General features: G+C 40.9%; 4 protein-coding genes across 5 annotated transcripts; 3 read left to right on the top strand and 1 right to left on the bottom strand.

Annotated features, from left to right (window-relative positions):
- The first annotated feature begins 729 nt into the window (after positions 1-729).
- LOC134286696 (uncharacterized) lies at positions 730-2,273 on the top strand. Its single transcript, XM_062848348.1, has 2 exons — positions 730-1,692; positions 2,268-2,273. The coding sequence occupies exons 1-2, from the start codon at positions 730-732 to the stop codon at positions 2,271-2,273; spliced, it is 969 nt and encodes a 322-aa protein (XP_062704332.1).
- A 5,852-nt stretch (positions 2,274-8,125) lies between these two features.
- On the top strand, positions 8,126-9,579 carry LOC109403106 (cuticle protein 19). Of its 2 annotated transcripts, none has more exons than XM_062852439.1 (2): positions 8,126-8,287; positions 9,169-9,579. In XM_062852439.1, exons 1-2 carry the CDS (start codon positions 8,126-8,128, stop codon positions 9,472-9,474), a joined length of 468 nt encoding a protein of 155 aa, XP_062708423.1. In that variant the 3' UTR covers positions 9,475-9,579. The 2 variants fall into 2 exon arrangements, with proteins under 2 accessions (XP_062708423.1, XP_019531388.2); XM_019675843.3 differs by lacking the exon at positions 8,126-8,287 and adding an exon at positions 8,942-9,101 and having other exon boundaries at positions 9,169-9,577.
- A 3,706-nt stretch (positions 9,580-13,285) lies between these two features.
- On the top strand, positions 13,286-14,366 carry LOC109403117 (cuticle protein 19). The gene is made up of 2 exons (XM_019675852.3): positions 13,286-13,842; positions 13,905-14,366. The coding sequence occupies exons 1-2, from the start codon at positions 13,834-13,836 to the stop codon at positions 14,211-14,213; spliced, it is 318 nt and encodes a 105-aa protein (XP_019531397.3). The 5' UTR covers positions 13,286-13,833; the 3' UTR covers positions 14,214-14,366.
- Positions 14,367-14,502: 136 nt separating this feature from the next.
- LOC109404330 (cuticle protein 19-like) lies at positions 14,503-15,070 on the bottom strand. The gene is made up of 2 exons (XM_019677160.3): positions 14,895-15,070; positions 14,503-14,836 (listed from the first exon to the last, which is right to left on the bottom strand). Exons 1-2 carry the CDS (start codon positions 14,901-14,903, stop codon positions 14,531-14,533), a joined length of 315 nt encoding a protein of 104 aa, XP_019532705.3. The 5' UTR covers positions 14,904-15,070; the 3' UTR covers positions 14,503-14,530.
- Positions 15,071-19,314: the final 4,244 nt, after the last annotated feature.

Raw genomic sequence — 19,314 nt, 5'->3', positions numbered from 1 at the left:
ATTTTCCCATGGTATAGTGGTATGTTCTTGCAGTTCTCCCCATTTTTCTTCTACCAGATCGTATACCTTCTCCACCGGAACATTTGTGTAGAGGGATACCACATCCAGTGAGTACATGATCTGATCATCTGGGACGACCACATGCGATATTTCTTCCGCAAAATCGAAACTATTCCGCACGTGATACGGTGTTTTCCCTACCAGCTTCCCCAAAATTTCCGCTAGAAATTGTGCCATACGGTATGTCGCCGTTCCTATGGTTGACACAACTGGGCGGAGGGGTCTGTTCGGTTTGTGGATTTTTGGTAGCCCATATATTCTAGGTGGGTGACAATTATAAACCTTAAGTTTGTTTTTTGTTAGTGTGTCAATGTGGCCATCTTTACACCATTTTTCGATGATCGTGTTGATCTGTACATTACGAGAGCAGACAAAGGAAACAAAACCGTGGTGCTGTCCGCTGAGGAATATCGTGAAAAAATGGCGGAAATGGTGAGTGACACGAACACGTATAAACCACTAAACGATAACCCAACGAACAGAACCTTAAAGAAACTCAACACGATCATCGAAAAATGGTGTAAAGATGGCCACATTGACACACTAACAAAAAACAAACTTAAGGTTTATAATTGTCACCCACCTAGAATATATGGGCTACCAAAAATCCACAAACCGAACAGACCCCTCCGCCCAGTTGTGTCAACCATAGGAACGGCGACATACCGTATGGCACAATTTCTAGCGGAAATTTTGGGGAAGCTGGTAGGGAAAACACCGTATCACGTGCGGAATAGTTTCGATTTTGCGGAAGAAATATCGCATGTGGTCGTCCCAGATGATCAGATCATGTACTCACTGGATGTGGTATCCCTCTACACAAATGTTCCGGTGGAGAAGGTATACGATCTGGTAGAAGAAAAATGGGGAGAACTGCAAGAACATACCACTATACCATGGGAAAATTTTAAGCTGGCGATGAAAACTGTTCTGGAGGCATCCTTTTTCCAGTACGACGGAAAATTCTACGCCCAAACAACGGGGGTCCCCATGGGCTCCCCGCTTTCACCAGTGATAGCAAATCTAATCATGGAGAAGGTGGAACAGGAGGCCATGACTCAGCTGGAGCAGAAAAACATCCCACTGTCAGTATACCGAAGGTACGTCGATGATTGCTTCTTAGTAGGGAGAAGAGAGGATGTGGAGAAGGTGGTGGAGCAATTCAACGCCATCGATGAGAAGCTGAGTTTCACTGTGGAAGAGGAAACGAATGGGTCGCTTCGCTTTCTGGATCTCACGCTCACGAGAAACGGAGAGCAAATCCAGAAGATCTGGTTCCCGAAACAGAAGGATGGTCGCTACTTGGACTACAACTCGGAGAGCCCGCATACCCACAAGGTTAACACGATGATCGCGCTGGTCGACCGAGCACTCAAACTGACGGACGTCGAACGAAGAACAGAGAGCATTGGTACAGTGAAGAGCATTCTCCGTAACAACAACTACCCGGAGAATCTCATTCGACGAACGGTGAGAGATCGGGTACACCGGCTGTACAACACGTTAGAGAAGGAGTGCAATGACGAACCGAAAAAGTACGTGTCCATCCCTTACGTACCGGGTCTCAGCGAGAAGGTGAACAAGACGCTAAAAAAACATGACATCACCGCTTCCTTCAAACCATGCGACAAGGTGAAAACAACTATCTTCACAAAACTAAAAGACACAATACCAACATTTAAACAGACAAACGTAGTGTATTCTATCCCTTGTGGAGCATGTGAACAAAAGGAATATATTGGACAGACTTCGCAAACACTTGACAAGCGCATAGCGCAACACAAGAACTCGGTACGCACGAACGCATCAGCTACGGGACTCACCCAACACGCGCTACACAACGGACATCGATTTGACTTCTCCCGAACTAGAATTCTGGAGAGAATCAACAATGACGCGAGCAGGCTAGCAGCAGAGGTAGTTCACATTAAGATAAACAGAGAAACGACGGTTAATTTGCAACGTGACGTAGACGGGTTCTCAAACACATACAACAACTTGATACACAAACTGAAAGACGAACAGCAACGAACAAGACGACACAGAGACGTAACCTGACATAGATAATTAGAATTAAGTGAGCCGCCCCAAAGAACGAAGGCGCGGCGGAAAGTGTAAGTGTTTGTCCAACTAATTTGAAATTTGAAAATGATTGTAATTATGTGTTAATATTGTGAAAATTTGTTTATTTATGTTCTTTTATATAGTTCTGATGATGACCGAAAAAAAAAAAAAAAAAAAAAAAAAAAAAAAAAAAAAATAAAAGTAGGTTGAAACGTAAACTAATATTACGAGTCTAATTAAGATATCACCGAGAAACACCAATCCAAAACGAACAAGATTAAGTAAGCGGTGATCCAAACCATATCAAGACTTTATAAAAGCATACAACTTGCTAAAAATGTTTTAGGCAATTTTTAAAACTTAGCATGCTTTTGTATATACAACTAGGCGGTGCTAGAGGTCAAGCAAATTTTAAATTTAATATATCTCAGAATTCTAGAATTCTGGTCACTAACAAAGTTGGTGTCTTTGACAATGTTGTTTGGTAGGTCAAGGGCTTAGAGTTAATGGTCCACTTGTTTCGAAATTTTGCCACAAGGAAGCGCAAGTTACACATTTGCAAAATTAAGGAAATGAATGTTTTTTTTTTTCGTAAAGCAATCAAAAAGCTGTAATTTAGTTTTCTTTGAACATAGTTTAGTCAAGTCAAAGGTTTTTCAAAGAGCTATATATTAGTCATAAATGTGCAAAATTATATTTCATTCGGTTCACTTAATCCAGAGATATAGCACTTTAACGAAGAACACTCAAATATGAAACATTTTACTAGAGTCGCTCCAACTTCATGTAAAACTATCCAATCGAGCTCAAATTTGTACCATTTATAGCTAATTAGTGGTGCAACTAGCAGATAAAATTTGAGAATATTCCCTACATATTATAGAAAATTACAGGTTGCTGAATATATTCGAAATAATAAGTAAAAGATACATGCTTCTTCTAATTTGCAACTAGCGCCGTCTACTGGCAGAATCCTGAACCAATCAGCTAATCAACTGGAACGCCTTAATAAACCAAACAACATTGCCGAAGAAACCAATTTTCTAAGTAATCAGAGTTCTGAGATATATGGAATATAATAATTAATTTATCGTCAGCGCTACCTAGTGGTGGAATTTTGAATCAAACGGCCCATCACCAGTAAAACCTTGACTGGCCTAACAACTTTGCCAAGTATACCGAATATTTAAGTAATCATGGTGCTAAGATGTACGGTACGGAAATTTCGCCATCGCTACGTCTTGCTGTCTGTGATATCTGTCATACCAAAGACAAACAGACGTAACACTGATGAAATGTTTATACCAAATATCTCATCATCCTGGTTACTTAGAGAGTTGGTGTCTTCGGCAATATTATTTGGCTGGCCAAGAACTAACAAATGATGAGCCGTTTGATTCAAAATTCCACCACAAGGCAGCGCTAGTGAGCAAACAAATATTATATTCCATATATCTCAGGACTCAGATCACTTAGAAATTTGATGTCTTCGGCGATGTTGTTAGGTTGGTTACGGCCGCTCAGTTGATTAGCTGATTGCTTCAAGGTTCTGTCAGTAGGCGGCGCTAGTTACGAATTAATTGAAGCATGCAATTTTTCCTGCTAGTTGCACAACTAGTAAGCTATAAACGGTACAAATTTGGGCTCGATTGGATAACTTTACATAAAATTGGAGCAACTCTAATGAAGTAGTTCATATTTGAGTGTTCTTCGTTTAATTGCTATATCTCTGGATCAAGTGAACCGAATGAAATGCGACATTGCACAATTATGACTAATACATAGCTCTTTGAAAAACCTTTGACTTGACTTAGACATGTTCAAAGAAAACAAACTTACAGCTTGTTGATTACTTCACGAAAAAATATCAATCATTTGAATGATTTAGCAAATGTGTAACTAGCGCCGCCTAGTGGACCATTATAACTGTAAGCCCTTGACTCACTTAACAACGTTGTCGAAGACACCAACTTTCTAAGTGGTGAGAGTCCTGAGATATATGAAATTTAAAATTTGCCGTTTATTGGTGGAATTTCTAATTAAACGATCCATCACCATCCATCATGGCATCGCACATAAAATTATTAGAAAGCAGATTTTTGAATCAGTTTAACCAGACGAACCACCCTAACATAACAATAATAGGGAATAGGGTCAACAATTGAAAATAAACTTTCTAAAACACAATATGTGTTTTAAAACTTAAATCTGAAGCTTAAACAGTTTTGTCTTCGCAAATACGGCTCTGGACCCATTGTGCAGTGTGGCGGCTGTATCACATCCATCACCAAGCCACGTTTGTGTTGATCATGATGGCTTTCAGCCTCGTGTCTATCTATGTGCAGTTGTAGCCGTGCTGGTTAGAGCGCAGGGTACTGTGAATCACCATTACAGTGCCCTCGGTTCGATTCCCGCCGCCGCCCGTATTTCTTTTTAAACATGTATTGGTATTTGATGCCGCCGCTGCTGCCATGATCAGTCTAAAAATAGAACAAATAATGAGAAACCAGTGCGACAGAGCACACGCACACATGCGAAATTTTCCTTTTCCAGATTCTAGGAAGCCAATACAATTTTTGGTATGCTGCCACCTACACGGTAAAAATTATGCACGCTCGATGTAAGGGAAAAATCCATTAACTATTCAATGTCCTGATCAACATGATCAGAAATGCTTTTCCTTCGAGATCGCAAGGCTGTCAGTGTTGACTTGAGGACCAAAACAAACCCACCGGAGAAATCAACTGAAAATCCCTTCGATTTGCACTACTGTAAAAAGCAATACGATCTAAAGTGAAAAGGTGTTGATTTGGTAATGACTCTTTTGGGCATGAAAGTAAATATAGATGACAGGTGGTAGAAAGTGCTTCGCTTCGATTCACACCTCTCCAACAGATGTGAAGTAGTGTAGTGGTAAAACAGTTGATCGTGACTCTGAAGGTCCTGGTATCGAATCTGGCTGCGGCTGAACACATTTTTTAATTCTTGTTTTGAAATCAAAACATTGTCAACAACGAATTGATGTGAAGTTCCATTAAAACTGAAGTGGCATTGGATCTTCTCTGTCAAATGATATGTAATTGATAACAAACTGATTGAACAGTAGTGCGAATTCAAGTGTCAATCAGTTCATATCACAGTGCAGATTTTTTACCGTGTACCAATTTTTGTATTTGCAAGGCCCTAATACAATATTTGTATATGTTTCATACCCAACTGTATTAGAATCTCAGGTTGCGTGTAGTGGTCGGAGTCGATGTTGGCGCCATGATAGGTCCTGACCAGGCACCAAATTTTTCACTCACTCACGCGAGTAACGATCTATCACACAGCGATATTATCCGGACAGAGTAGCCTGTGATATTTTCCTTGCACCCATGAACGATTGAAAAGGCTCTCACTCCGGCTCCTTTGCTTGATAAAATTATGCTCCCTCCGACTAGCGCTCACTCACAAATCGTTTGCTCTCGCAGGAGCAAATATTTGCTCTGGCTGCATCAACCCACGTTTTCACCCGGTTGACGTCTGACCGGTGCTTTGTTATCTAGATGGCCATGAAACAATATGTAAACACGGTACCACTAAACGTCAAATAATTGTTCTCGTGCATCGATGGAGATGTCTTGTGACTCGCAGACGGAGTGAAAAATCCAGGCCCCTGACACGGCCTATATCAATGCATTGGAATCATGGTAGACAGGATGTCCTGGGCGCTAATAAATAGCGCCCACTGTCAAATGCATAAACATCAACAATTTTTTGTTTAACGTTTATTTTGGTTTGTTGATCAGTTTTTGGAATCATTTTTTCCACCTGTTATGATCACAAAACAATTCAAACTCGCTTTAATATTAATGTACGGTAAGAGGAGCATGCGATTAGTTGAATAAAGCAACCCAACAAACACGCATTGTGAATGTGATTTCGTGTGTGGCTCACAACATCAAACAAAAGCTGCGTTTGTTGATTACACGCTCGTTTCAATTTGCACGAATATGAGTATAAGGCAGTTAGATGTTGGCTACGATATATTTCATTCATGCCAGGGGCCTGGAAAAATCGGATGCTTTGTTGTTTATCCGTGAGTTGTGCATGGAGAGCAAGATAATTATCGTGAGCGCTGGAGTGAGAGACTTTTATTTTTCATCCCATGCAGTGAGAAATCACGATCGCGGAGGTGGATAAATCCGGGGAATTTGATCACGTGAGTGAAAAATTGGATGCCTGGTCCTGACATCAATAATGTCGGAGCAGTGCCTTCCGTCAATCAGAACGTGGTCGATTTGAGATTCCGTCTGCTGTGGTGATCTCCTACGTTCTCGTCCAGTGTGATTCGGTAGTATGTACCAATTTGCAGGTACGTCGGAAAATACTGGCAAAAACTTGAAAACTAGAAGACACATAATGCTGATTAAATGACAAATTGAGAGATGAAATTGTGGAATAATCGCGTTCTGGTGGAATTCCAAGCTACATAACAGTAACGATTCTGCGAAACTGAAAGCCAATTGGCTTGGTTTCACTGTAGATAGCTAGTCATTTAGAGTAGTCAATTTAAGGTGTCTTGCTGCATCACTAAGTTTTCAAACGAATCATTGACTTTTTGTTTTTCAATGATTGTTTGCCTCGCGTTTTTAAAGTGATAAAAAACTGTCAATTCTGCAGCAACGCAGCAGAAAAAGTATCATCACAATCACGGCGGGTGAGCATATAGAATGATACTTTTTCATACGAATATTCGCTTTGGTGGCAGAGAATTATCACTTTGAAATTCCGAGCCACATATCCAACATGGCTGCCGATGCTGATGATGCCGTAAAAAGCCTTAAGCTGTAATTATCAAAAAGTTAACTGTAACACGCTACAGGGCCCAGATGTCAATATTTCTCGTATCTACACTGTCTATCGGACAGTCGAGGGTGATAAGAAACTCACCATGGAGTTACTAAGCACTGCTCTGTCCATAACTGCATATTTGTAACATTTGCATATTTTGATGATATTGAGTTATTATCGAGGATCACCATCAAATCGCAAGTATTTCGACTTCCTGAATAAAAATTTCAAGTTTGTTCAAGGATTTATGAAAAAACTACCAAGTCATTTTGTCTCATTGGCCAATGTAACCGCGTAACAGTCACACTGGAAAAAAAAGGCTGGCTTTAAAGCATGTCATCAATCATAATTTGGTCCGATTTATTTTCTGGCAATTCGTCTAGCATATAAGATGTGCTGTAGAAAATTTTATTGCTAAACGATTGATTATCAATTTATGAGAAATTTTTAAAATTTAGGTTCATTTCCATACCATTCAATGTTGAATCTTTGGGCTCCATTTTCTCCAATGCCTACTTTTGTCGAATGTTACTCTTATGCGATTATGGGCAGTGCTGCCCTGTTATATTCTTTTACAGGACTTCCACATGATCTGTAAGGCCCTTGTCATGTGTTATGTTTCGTTCAGTGTGACGACGGTGTTTTTTTTAACTAGCAAGAACTGAGACACGGATAAACAGACGTTTCACTCTACTCACTTCCCACCGTTCCTCTTTTGGACTATCGATTCAAATTCACTGTAGTTCCCAAACCACTCGTTCATGGCGCTATTATCGTTTTTGCTTCTATTTGACGCTTGCTTACTGTCGCCACCTACTCAGCGGTTTGCGTGACCTTGTGTGATTAACATTGAGTGGTTATGTTTTATGACGACGATTTTAATCGCAATTTGTACCAAATGATACGTCTGTTTGTCTGTGACTCATACTACTCCACCAGTCAATATGTGATGCAGTTAAACGGTTATGCTTTCATCACCTACTCATTACGCAACGTACTAATCTAGTAAATATTGCAGCATGTGATAATTAAGTAAATGTACTCAGACATAATCCGTTAATTTGATAAATTTGTGTCTATATTTTCAAAACCGAGATTTTTTTCTAGTTCTTTGGTGTGAGATCAGTTCCTAGTAGTGTTGATGGATGTTAGCGTAGCTTTCGCCATGTGGATGGTGGGCGTGTCCCTTGCGCTGCACATGAGGCTGGAAACCAGTTTTATGGTCCGAGGTGTAATCAACGATGCGGTGGGTTCCATCGGCTTCGTCCAGAGTGTACTGTCCGTGCACGTGATCTCCATCGCGGTGCTCCCAGGCGCTCTTATGGTCGTGGGTATGTGGGTCCTTAACGCCATATTCGAACTTGTACTTGGGATGGCTGTGGTAATCCTCGTAGGCCGACACCACGACGACCAAGCAGGCAACTAGGGCAATGAGCTGTAAAGTGTGTAATGGCTTTATTAATTGATTGTTGTTTGTAGCGTAATCGGAAAACAGCTGTTTCCATACATACCTTGAACATTTTTGATTAGGGCTGGGTTGATGTTGTTCTGATTGAACGCTGGAACTAAACTGATAGCTAGTTGGAATCGCCACAGAATATTTATACTAATCGCTGTGGCACACTAGTGGCTTGTTTTACCATTCTTGAAACAGGTATGACCACACACTTTCGATCGAAAATTTCACTCGACTATTTGTCAAGTATTAACTCGCAAGAAATGCATGTTGCACCGTTCACATATGAGCTGCCAGGGGGTTGTTTGCTACCATGATCGATTATTATTGTTTGATCGTGGGGGAGATCTGATTTTTTCCTTAGCTCTGAGCGATATGGCCAGTGAACCATGCATTTCTGCCTATAAACTGGGCTGTGCCTTCTGGGCAAGGTTAATAGAAAACCGAACAAAGCGCGTAAAAAATGGACATATACTTTCAATTAATAAGCCGCATGGCACTTGACGAGGTGTGGAATCGGTCGGATTGTTTATGAAGCGGACGAACAGATTATGCGCTCGCAAAGAGGAGACAATCAATGTGTATAAATATTCTGCTCCATACCAAATCAGGCATCAGTTTCAGTTTTGCATTCATATTGTGGAGTAGTTAGTAGCTCATCCCAAAAGACGCAACAATGTTCAAGGTGATACAAAAGGTAGAAGAAATTACCATAATCATTACTAATTATTGTCCTGTGCTTTTCCCAACAGCTCATCGCTCTGGTTGTTTGCTTTGCCGTTGTCGCGTCGGCCTATGAGGACTATCACAGCCATCCCCAGTACAAGTTTGAATACGGAGTTAAGGATGGACACACCCACGACCACAAGAGCCAGTGGGAACATCGCGATGGTGACCACGTGAAGGGACAGTACACTCTGGATGAAGCCGATGGTACGCACCGCATCGTTGATTACAGCTCGGATCACAAGACTGGATTCCAACCACATGTTCAACGTGTTGGACACGCCCACCATCCACATGGTGAAAGCTACGCCAACATCAAGCAGCATTACTAGAACTTTTGTCTGGTAACACCAAAGAACTAGATGAATTCGCCAGTCTGAAATATAGCAAAATTTTTGTCCACCTAATGCAAGCTGGTACTAATGTTTATTCACGTGAAAGAAAAATAAGCTTGAAACAACAGGCGTAATGTAACGGTTCCTTTACTATCTCATTGACCCTGCAATAATGACAGCATGGGTCATCGGGACCGTTTTCTCAGATCAAAGCTTTTTTGGTTCCATTTCGGGTCCTGAGTATCTGTGCAAAATTTGAGCACGATCGGTTGCGTCTACACTTTGCGCATTGCAATTGAAATTTGTATGGGATTTTGTATGGGAAAACATACTTTTTCACATTTTTGTCATAAGTTCAAAAAGTTTGTCAGAAACTTTTCAACCGATAATGTAAAATGATAGCCTAGGATGTTCTGAAAAACTTTGTCAAAGACCGCAAAGCGATCCGATGCTTATGAAAATACCGCATGCATGCGTTTATGTTTTAACATGTACAGGAAAGTCACGACAAAGTTTTTCAGGACACTCTAGGCTATGTTTTCACATTATCGATTACATGATTTTAGATAAATTCGAGCTTGTCATGAGAGACATGCAAAAAAGTGTGTTTTCCCATGTAAAATCCTATACAAACTTCAAACGCGATGCGCAAAACGTAGACATATTTTGCACACTTATTTGGGTCCTGAAATGGGACCAAAAATGATTTGATCTGATGGGATGCCATCAAATTTTTCATTTTTCCATATAACGGATGACCCACTCTAATGCGTACTTTTTTCACGCAGATAAATGGAAGCATGTACGCATATGGCCTCCACTTTAGCATCCTATTCTACATCATATGCGACTTCGTGTTGGCTGAGAAAACATATCCAAAACAACAAGACACAAACAGATGAAGAGATGATCAGATTAGGAGAAAAAACAGCAGTGATGAAACACATTATCGAAAATAATCATATATTCAACACAACACAACCAAAAATCCTAGATAGAACAAACAGAACTGCAAAATTATCCATACACTAAATCCTTTTTTTACGCGAAGGATGCGTCCGCGCAAAAAAAGTTCGCGTAACTTCGTGAAATCGCGTAAAAAAATCAAAGGGAAATCTTTTTTTACGTGATTTGCCCTCCGCAAATAACCAAAATAGCGTAAAAAAAAGTCGCGTAACTTCGAGAAAATCGCGTAAAAAAAATCATGCAAAATAAAATCGCGTAAAAAAAAGTGGTGAAAAAAAAGGATTTAGTGTACTAGAAATGTGTTATATTGCCAGTATCGATGTCGATGGTCTAAGCACGACGTATGCCGGACTTGTACACTCTATTAAAAAGTCCAATAGTCGGCAACGACACACCACCACTACCATAGAACAAATGTCAACAGAACAAACGGTTCTAAATCATCTTCCACAAAACTAAGAACGCACCCTAAAATGACCAATACCTCCCCTAAAGAAAAATTCCCACCTAAAAGAATGTTACAATACAATAAAATAAATACAATACAAAAAATAAAAATCTAAAATAACAACACGTAATAAGTTAGGTAAAATTCCCATAAAACAATCAAAATGTATCCCACATTTTCTACTACACAGTACATGAAAAGCAACCCAGAAGAGCATTCCATATGCAAATGCCCCGAAAACGATAGACGGTAGACACTAGTGAGTTTTTTTTATCAATGTATATATGATAAATGTTTAATGTTAAATGTTAAAATACATGTTTTCAGCGACCCTTGAAAAAGGCCATATCCTTAGGCCGAAACGTCGGGAATGTACATAAAAATCGTTCTTGATTCAAACATTGAGAGAGCCATCCCCCTTCAAATATGTAAATTAAAACCATTAACTTACATACAACCCAAGTAACATTTTGATGGCCACTTAGTCTTGTAGAGGTGTTTAGAAACGTCATAAAGCCGAATGCCTTTTATTATGGTTTTATTATGGTTTTAAGAACTTCCAGAGTCTTTTTGACTGAAACATGTTACTTGGGATGATATATTTCCTTAACCTTCCGTAACTCGCACGGTTAGCCACCATCGTCAGCATCACGCAAGTGCTGAGTACAAAAAGCGCAAAATGCAACAGTGCGATCGCTCGAGAGTTAAAGTTAGAAAATCGAAGAAATGTGTTGAAAAGGTCCTGCACAACGGTTAAAAGTTTATTTTAAACCACTTCTGCGATTTAAAGGATCTGCCAGTGCTTCTGAATCTCTCCAAAGTATATCCTATATCAGAGGTTCCCAAACTTTTTGCTACCGCGGCGCCTTTTGAAATTTTCAAAATTTTCGCGGCGCACCAACAACTTTTTACAAAGAATTTTAATAACTTCAACACCTTCAGTTCAAAATTTCAATGAATTTGCTCAAAGATTCGCAGAACTTAACACAAACTTTAGATTTCTGAAGGATTGCATTGCAAAACTTTTATTATTTTTTTTAAAATAAGGTACGTAGATTACCAAATCCAAGGAAAAATAGATATAAAAATGAATTGTTCAGAAGCTGTCAGAACGGCTGAAAGTGACGGTGAGGGGTCATGTTTTTGTATTCGGAACTCAAAAAACTCAGTTCAACTCAACTCAACAACTCAAAAAAGGCGGTTTCATGCATAAAATCGACACAAAAATTGTTGCAGATTTTTTTACAATAAAGAGCTAAACCAGCCTATAGGAGGAAATCTCAATCTTAGAGACAAACTATCAATTTATGATAGTGATGTAAGTAAAAACGTCGTCCCGAAACGTTTGAGACAGCACGAAGACCAGGAGATTGACAGTAATTATAGATGACAGTATTATGGAAAGAACTCTAAAACATTTTCTTGAAATATCTACTTTGAATTGCAAGCTATTGATAAAAACGAAAACTAAGCCGAATCATAAAAAGTCCAACAATTTGAGAGTCTTACGAAAATTTTTATAATTCCGGAAATATAAAAATTTTGTAAAAATTAAATATTTCATGAGGATATTATAAGTTCCGGAAACATTCGTAGGCTTTGGAATATTTACTATTTAGTTGGAAATATAGAAGAGGGAAAACCCCTTTGAATGAGTTTCTTTTGAAGTCTTCCCCAAAAAAGCCAAAACATTGGTATCGAATACAAAAAAAAAGGGTTTAAGGTGACACTTGTTTAACAAAACAATACAAAAACAACTAAAAATATATTCTGCCTTCAATAATAAGAGTTTGTTCTTTGTGTTTTGGCCCAAGATCCTGCGGCGCACCTGAGAGATGTTCACGGCGCACCAGGGCGCCGCGGCGCACAGTTTGGGAAGCACTGTCCTATATATAAAGCTCATACTTGTAGGTTGGGTCCGACTTGACATATAAAATCAAGTTAAACGTTCGATGTTCATTTCTCAACTAACACAGGCCGCGTTTCTTGTACACACAGTTAATTACTTTATTGAGCTCAATTAACACAGTGCTGTCGAGCAGTCAATAAAACGATTATTTTACATCGCGGCATTGAAAACAAATTTCCTAATCAACTGCCAATAAACTTAGCATGGTTCGTGCTTTAATTCAATCAAGCGTAAAAAATTGTCTTAGCTCTGGATGTAGGAGCTCAAATGATCGACTAATAATATATTTAACTTTTTTTTAAATCTGTTAACAGTGATGTTGTACTGATCAACGTTACCATAGCCTTCCAATGAGGGTGATTGATATATCTATAGCGCTGAAACTGGGACTGACACCCAGTTAAAACTGTATTCACCATCGTGATGAGCTCCACCTATTCCAACCAGAATGTACTGTCTTTTCATGACAACTTCAAAGCGGTGTTCTCAATAGGTCTTATAGTCCAGTGAACCAATCCTTTACACTTTACTCGAACTTATATTTGGGTTGGTACAAAAAGACAACAACAACAATGATAGTCATACAGACAAGACCTGTTTAAGATTAATAACAGCTTTTGTTTAAGATTAATGGTAGCTCTTGGTGAACCATCATAGCATTGAGCATTTTCGATTTTGACAAGTGACGCAGTTCTACTGCAAAAGGCAATCCCGACTGATGCATGAGCGCAATTAGCTGCAATTACACATCTCGCCACATCAAAAGCATTCCGTTTGTAATTCCCTCGGTTCTTGGCATATCCCTCGATTCGATGGGCCCGCTGTTGCGTGCGGCCTCCAATTTTTACATATTAATTCGCGACCGTGGATTGCAACGTTCAAAAGTGATCATTTTTCGGAATTTCTCCTTCTTCCCTTCATAACGATATATGTATACGGGTGTAGATGTACACAAATGGCTTATTAAAAGCAGCTGCAGTTCGTTGGCAGGTCATTGGAACCTTTGCAGTACTTGAAGTAGCACCGCACCACAATGTTCAAAGTACTTCTGGACCGTTGTGCGATTCTTTTACATTTGAATAATCAAACTTGTTATATTTTCAGATTATCGCCATTGTCGCCTGCCTAGTTGCCATTGTTGTTGCCGATGAGGATGAATACGATACCCGACCAAGGTACAAGTTCGAATACGGAGTCAAGGATGGGCATTCCCACGATCACAAGACCCAGTGGGAATACCGGAATGGGGATGTCGTGAAAGGACAGTACACTCTGGATGAGGCTGATGGTACTCATCGCATCGTAGAGTATAGCTCGGATCATGAGAATGGGTTTAAGGCCCATGTTCAGCGCAGTGGAAACGCGTATCATCCACATGGTGAGAGCTACGCCAACATTGATCAGCGGAGTTGAAGAAGAAGAAAATGTCGTTTCGAGTTTAATAAATAAGTTGATCCGTTAATTAGCTATTGTTTTCCTTGCTTGAAAGCAGTTAGTCCTGCTACCACTGAAGAAAGATGTGTAAAGTTATTGTTTCAGTGTGGTTCAAATATTGAACGTTTTGGGTATCACATCAGAATGAAAAAAACATGCTAATAAGTCATGTCCTGTTGTGATCATTTCGGAAATAGGGTTGAATACATCCCTACTTCAATGTCCCACCACACACAAAAAAAGTTTATATTTTAAATACAAAAGTCATCTATTTCTGACATTCCCTATCCCCCCTTTCAATTGTACTGGTCAATATTCACGTAGCTTTCGCCGTACGGATGGTGAGCAAATCCGCTGCGCTTAACATGAGCCTGGAATCCGGTCTCGTGATCCGAGCTGTACTCAACAATCCGCTGGGTTCCATCAGCCTCGTCCATAGTGTACTGCCCCTTCACGACATCGCCATTACGGTATTCCCAATGGCTTTTGTGATCCAGCGAATGTTCATCCTTGACTCCGTACTCGAATTTGTACCTAGGATAGGTGAAGTAATCTTCGGCGGCCACCTTCACGACGGTAAGACAGGCAACCAGGGCAATGATCTGGAATCAACGGAAACATGAGTTACAATTCAACTTTTATTTGATGCAAATATTGTACTTTGAACATGGTGTATGAATGTGAGGTGATGCTGGTCAGTTCTTCTCTGCAGCGGTCAATAAACTAATACCGAACTTACAATTGCTTACATCTTTTATATGAAGATGAAATACATAAAATTTTATGTGGATTTATGTTGATTCTAGGTTTTGTTTTCAACTTTTTCTTCAATCCTCATCTTCCGATATACCTTCAAACGGATGGTGAAGAAAACACAGGATAATCGATCAACAGTTACATGTTGATGAGCCATGCTGGAGGTCACATGGCGTGCCAGAAAACAATAATTCCGAAGTGTTAAATACCATGTAAATGAGACGTTGGAAACCCATCAATGAGCTACGTACGGCAAGGGTCTGCATAATTAATTCGGGCCCATTACAAGGTGGCGTTGTTTAATTAAAATTAGTTCAATTTACAAGAATTTCGACGCGCATCTTGTAAATTGAATACATTGTTAAAAGATGATTTGGTGCCAGTTCCGGAAACATAGACAAGAAGTTCTCCAATATTCAAAGTAATTAGTTTGTCCTTCTTCCTGATTGGTATGTAAAAATAACTTTTTTTTTTCATTCATAAGTAGAAATGGTTCAGCAATGTAATGGAATTTGAATTGTTGTTTTTCATGAAATCCATTATAAAAAGTTGTACGAAAACAAAAATCATTCTAAAATTTATTTTGTTATTCAATAAATTAGATAAATCATTTTAAATATCAGAGCTTTTGAATAAAATATTAAGAGTTGTATCTACATCGAAATTCGGCGTACGCACACGCATCAACATCTCAATCGACAAATAATATTAGGTATCACAAAAAAAGGTAAATTTAGTTATTTTTACCGAATGCCGTTAAAGTCTGGCAGATAAACTCATTCATTTCATTACTTAAATTGTTATTACAATAAAATTGAATCAACAATTTCTCGCAACAACACTTCGTGGCTGAAGTCCTTCATCCTCGGCCGGTGATGGGCACAAAAGTTCAGCTCATTGAATGCAGTGGCTTAATTTTCCCAACAGCGCAGCGGGGAGGAAAAAGAGTCCTCAGCCGCTTCCTATATTTGCCAGATCGTTCTTGTACCTAGTCCGTCCATCCAGGCCTTCTTATACCATCAGGATCTCTTGCGAACACCAGCTTTGCAGGGTTTTTTTTTTTCAGGCATTCTCTCAACATACCCTGCCCAGATTATCCTTCGAGCTTTTACGACCTTCCGGATGCTAGGTTCGCCGTAGAGTGAAGTTAGCTCGTGGTTCATTCTTCGCTGCCACACACCGTTCTCCTGCACACCATCAAAGATAGTTCTAAGCACCAGACGCTCGAACACTTCGAGTGTTTGCATGTCCACCTTGAGCATAGTCCAGATCTCGTGCTTGTAGAGAACAACCGGTCTTATCAGCGTCTTGTACATGGTATTTATGTACATGGGATGGTCAAAATGTTTGGGATAGGCAACTTTGTTTTTTTTTATGTGCCAGTAGTTTAAAACGTCATATCAAGTATCAATATAATCCAAGATAAACGTTCAAAATTTCATTCAATTCGGTTCACTGATTTCCGAGATATGACGGTTCAAATAATCGAAAGGTGGAAGCAGCACTTCGATCAGCACCTGAACGGCGTGGAGGACGTAGGCACGGGAGCCCACGGCAACGGAGGAATCGACGACGCCAGTGCAGCGGAGGACGGAAATGAACCAACCCCCACGCTGAGGAAAGTTAAGGATGCCATTCACCAGCTCAAAACCAACAAAGCAGCTGGTAAGGATGGTATCGCAGCTGAACTCATCAAGATGGGCCCAGAAAAGTTGGCCACCTGTATGCATCGGCTGATAGTCAGGATCTGGGAAACCGAACAGCTACCGGAGGAGTGGAAGGAAGAGGTAATCCCAGATCATCTTCCGTCGTCTGTCACCTAAAACAAACGAGTTCGTGGGAAGTTGTCAAGCCGGCTTCATCAACGGCCGGTCGACAACGGACCAGTACGGACCGTACGGCAAATCCTTCAGAAATGCCGTGAATACCAGGTCCCAATGCATCACCTGTTCATCGACTTCAAGGCGGCATACGACAGTATCGAACGCGCAGAGCTATGGAGAATCATGGACGAAAACGACTTTCCTGCGAAGCTGACTAGACTGATTAAAGCAACGATGGACGGTGTGCAAAACTGCGTAAGGGTTTCGGGTGAACTATCTAGTTCATTCGAATCTCGCCGGGGACTGCGACAAGGTGATGGACTCTCATGCCTACTCTTCAACATCGCTCTGGAAGGTGTGATGCGACGAGCCGGGCTCAACAGCCGGGGAACGATTTTCACAAAATCCGGTCAATTTGTGTGCTTTGTGGACGACATGGACATTATTGCCCGAACATTTGGAACGGTGGCAGAGCTGTACACCCGCCTGAAACGCGAAGCAGCAAAGGTCGGACTGGTGGTGAATGCCTCAAAAACAAAGTACATGCTGGTAAGCGGAACTGAAAACGACCGGATTCGTCTGGGTAGTAATGTTACGATAGACGGGGATACTTTCGAGGTGGTGGAGGAATTCGTCTACCTCGGATCCTTACTGACGGCTGACAACAACGTGTGCCGTGAAATTCGGAGGCGCATCATCAGCGGAAGTCGGGCCTACTACGGGCTCCAGAAGAAACTGCGGTCGAAAAAGATTCACCCACGCACCAAATGCGCCATGTACAAAACGCTAATAAGACCGGTAATCCTCTACGGGCACGAGACATGGACCATGCTCGAGGAGGACCTGCAAGCACTCGGAGCTTTCGAGCGACGCGTGCTAAGGACGATCTTCGGCGGTGTGCAGGAGAACGGTGTGTGGCGGAGAAGAATGAACCACGAGCTCGCTGCACTTTACGGCGAACCCAGCATCCAGAAGGTGGCCAAAGCCGGAAGGATACGGTGGGCAGGGCGTGTTGCAAGAATGCCGGACAACAACCCTGCAAATCTGGTGTTTGTAACTGATCCGGTTGGCACAAGAAGGCGTGGAGCGCAGAGAGAACGATGGGTGGACCAGGTGAAGCGTGACTTGGCGAGCATCGGGCGCGACCGAGGATGGAGAGCGGCAGCCACGAACCGTGTATTATGGAGAAATATTGTTGATTCAGTTTTATCTTGAATTGGATGTACCTAATACTAAATAAATGAAATGGATCAAATCAACGTCGTCTGACACGATGACATTTGTCTAATTCCAGCTTTTCGCAATATTGCTGCCAATTTTGATTAAGATTGGTATAATATTAATTTATTTGTGTGTGATAAATCAATTACGACACATACATTTATCCAAAACAGCTCTGTTTATGGGAAAGACAGGAATAACAAAAACCGAACCATCTCCCGACGCCGCAATCGTGGACAAGCGCATTCATTTGACATTTTTGTTCCGTACAGTAGTATGATCGCTTGTGTTGTGAATGTTGGAGACAAAGGCAGCCGAATATCGACGAAAAGGTGTCAGTGATCGCTAAAAAGACTGTCGGGCACCAACTGATCTCACGCTTTTGCATATCGCCCATCACTATAAAAGCTGTTCTCAGCTCGCGTGTGTTGCCGCAGCTCTAGTAGACGGTATGATTGCCTCTAGGGTAAACAGATATAATATGCCCCCCTAAGCAGAAACGGCAATATATCTAAAACTGGCGCCTTATTCCATCTATTGTCCACTGCAAATCGTTGTTCCTAAAGTCAGTGAAGTGTTGCATGCACACTATGCCTTTGGAGGGGCGGCTATGGAAGCTTTGAAACGTTTTTCGAAAACGTTCAAAAATTTGCCTTATCAAAACAAACGGGGCAATACGCCCCACCAAAAGAAAACGTCCAGCCCCGTGATAAAACTGTCCCAGGGAATAATTCCACTACATGCTTATCCTAGGAGGGGCTTTTAACAAGTGTTAAACTGCATAAAAGTTGCAAAATAACACAAGCGAACAGAGCTAGCTTCGTTTACAACGAAGTCAGTTTACAATAGGTAAAATATTACGCCAAAAGCCTCGATTTCAGACTTTTCGATATTTTTGTTGCTTTTCTGTACCAATTAACTAATGGATCAGCTTGATGGCAATTATTCTTCAATATTCAAGATTTCTAATCGATCACGCATGCGAAAAGTGCTTGAACCGCTAGAAAAAGAAGGGGGCGTTTTGCCCCGGTGGGGCGCATTATACCGTTTTACCCTAAACGTTCGCACCGTTGATCCTGTTCAATACACCTCCTGCAGTGCTGCAATGCCTCTAACCCACTGTCCTTCAGCACATCGGCAAGTATGCGGGTGCTCTCGATGAAATTGAAAGATCTGCAGTTCCACATACCGAGTTTCCAATCGCTGGGGTCGTTGCCGAGTTTTGTTCGCTGGGGTCGTTGCCGTTGCTCTCGGTTCGTATTCTCTTGTTGATTAGGGGT

Source organism: Aedes albopictus, chromosome 2 (assembly GCF_035046485.1).
Source record: "Aedes albopictus strain Foshan chromosome 2, AalbF5, whole genome shotgun sequence".
Classification (NCBI taxonomy): domain Eukaryota; kingdom Metazoa; phylum Arthropoda; class Insecta; order Diptera; family Culicidae; genus Aedes; species Aedes albopictus.
Note: the sequence above shows the minus strand (reverse complement) of the source record. Positions and strands in the feature narration are given on the sequence as shown.

What these genes read in the sequence shown, in the direction of transcription:
- LOC134286696 (XM_062848348.1), top strand. Translation starts at nt 730, where the DNA reads ATGGCACAATTTCTAGCGGAAATTTTGGGGAAGCTGGTAGGGAAAACA.
- LOC109403106 (XM_062852439.1), top strand. Translation starts at nt 8,126, where the DNA reads ATGTGGATGGTGGGCGTGTCCCTTGCGCTGCACATGAGGCTGGAAACC. An exon ending in TCCCAGGCGCTCTTATGGTC is followed by an intron (nt 8,288 to 9,168) that starts GTGGGTATGTGG and finishes TTTTCCCAACAG; the next exon opens with CTCATCGCTCTGGTTGTTTG.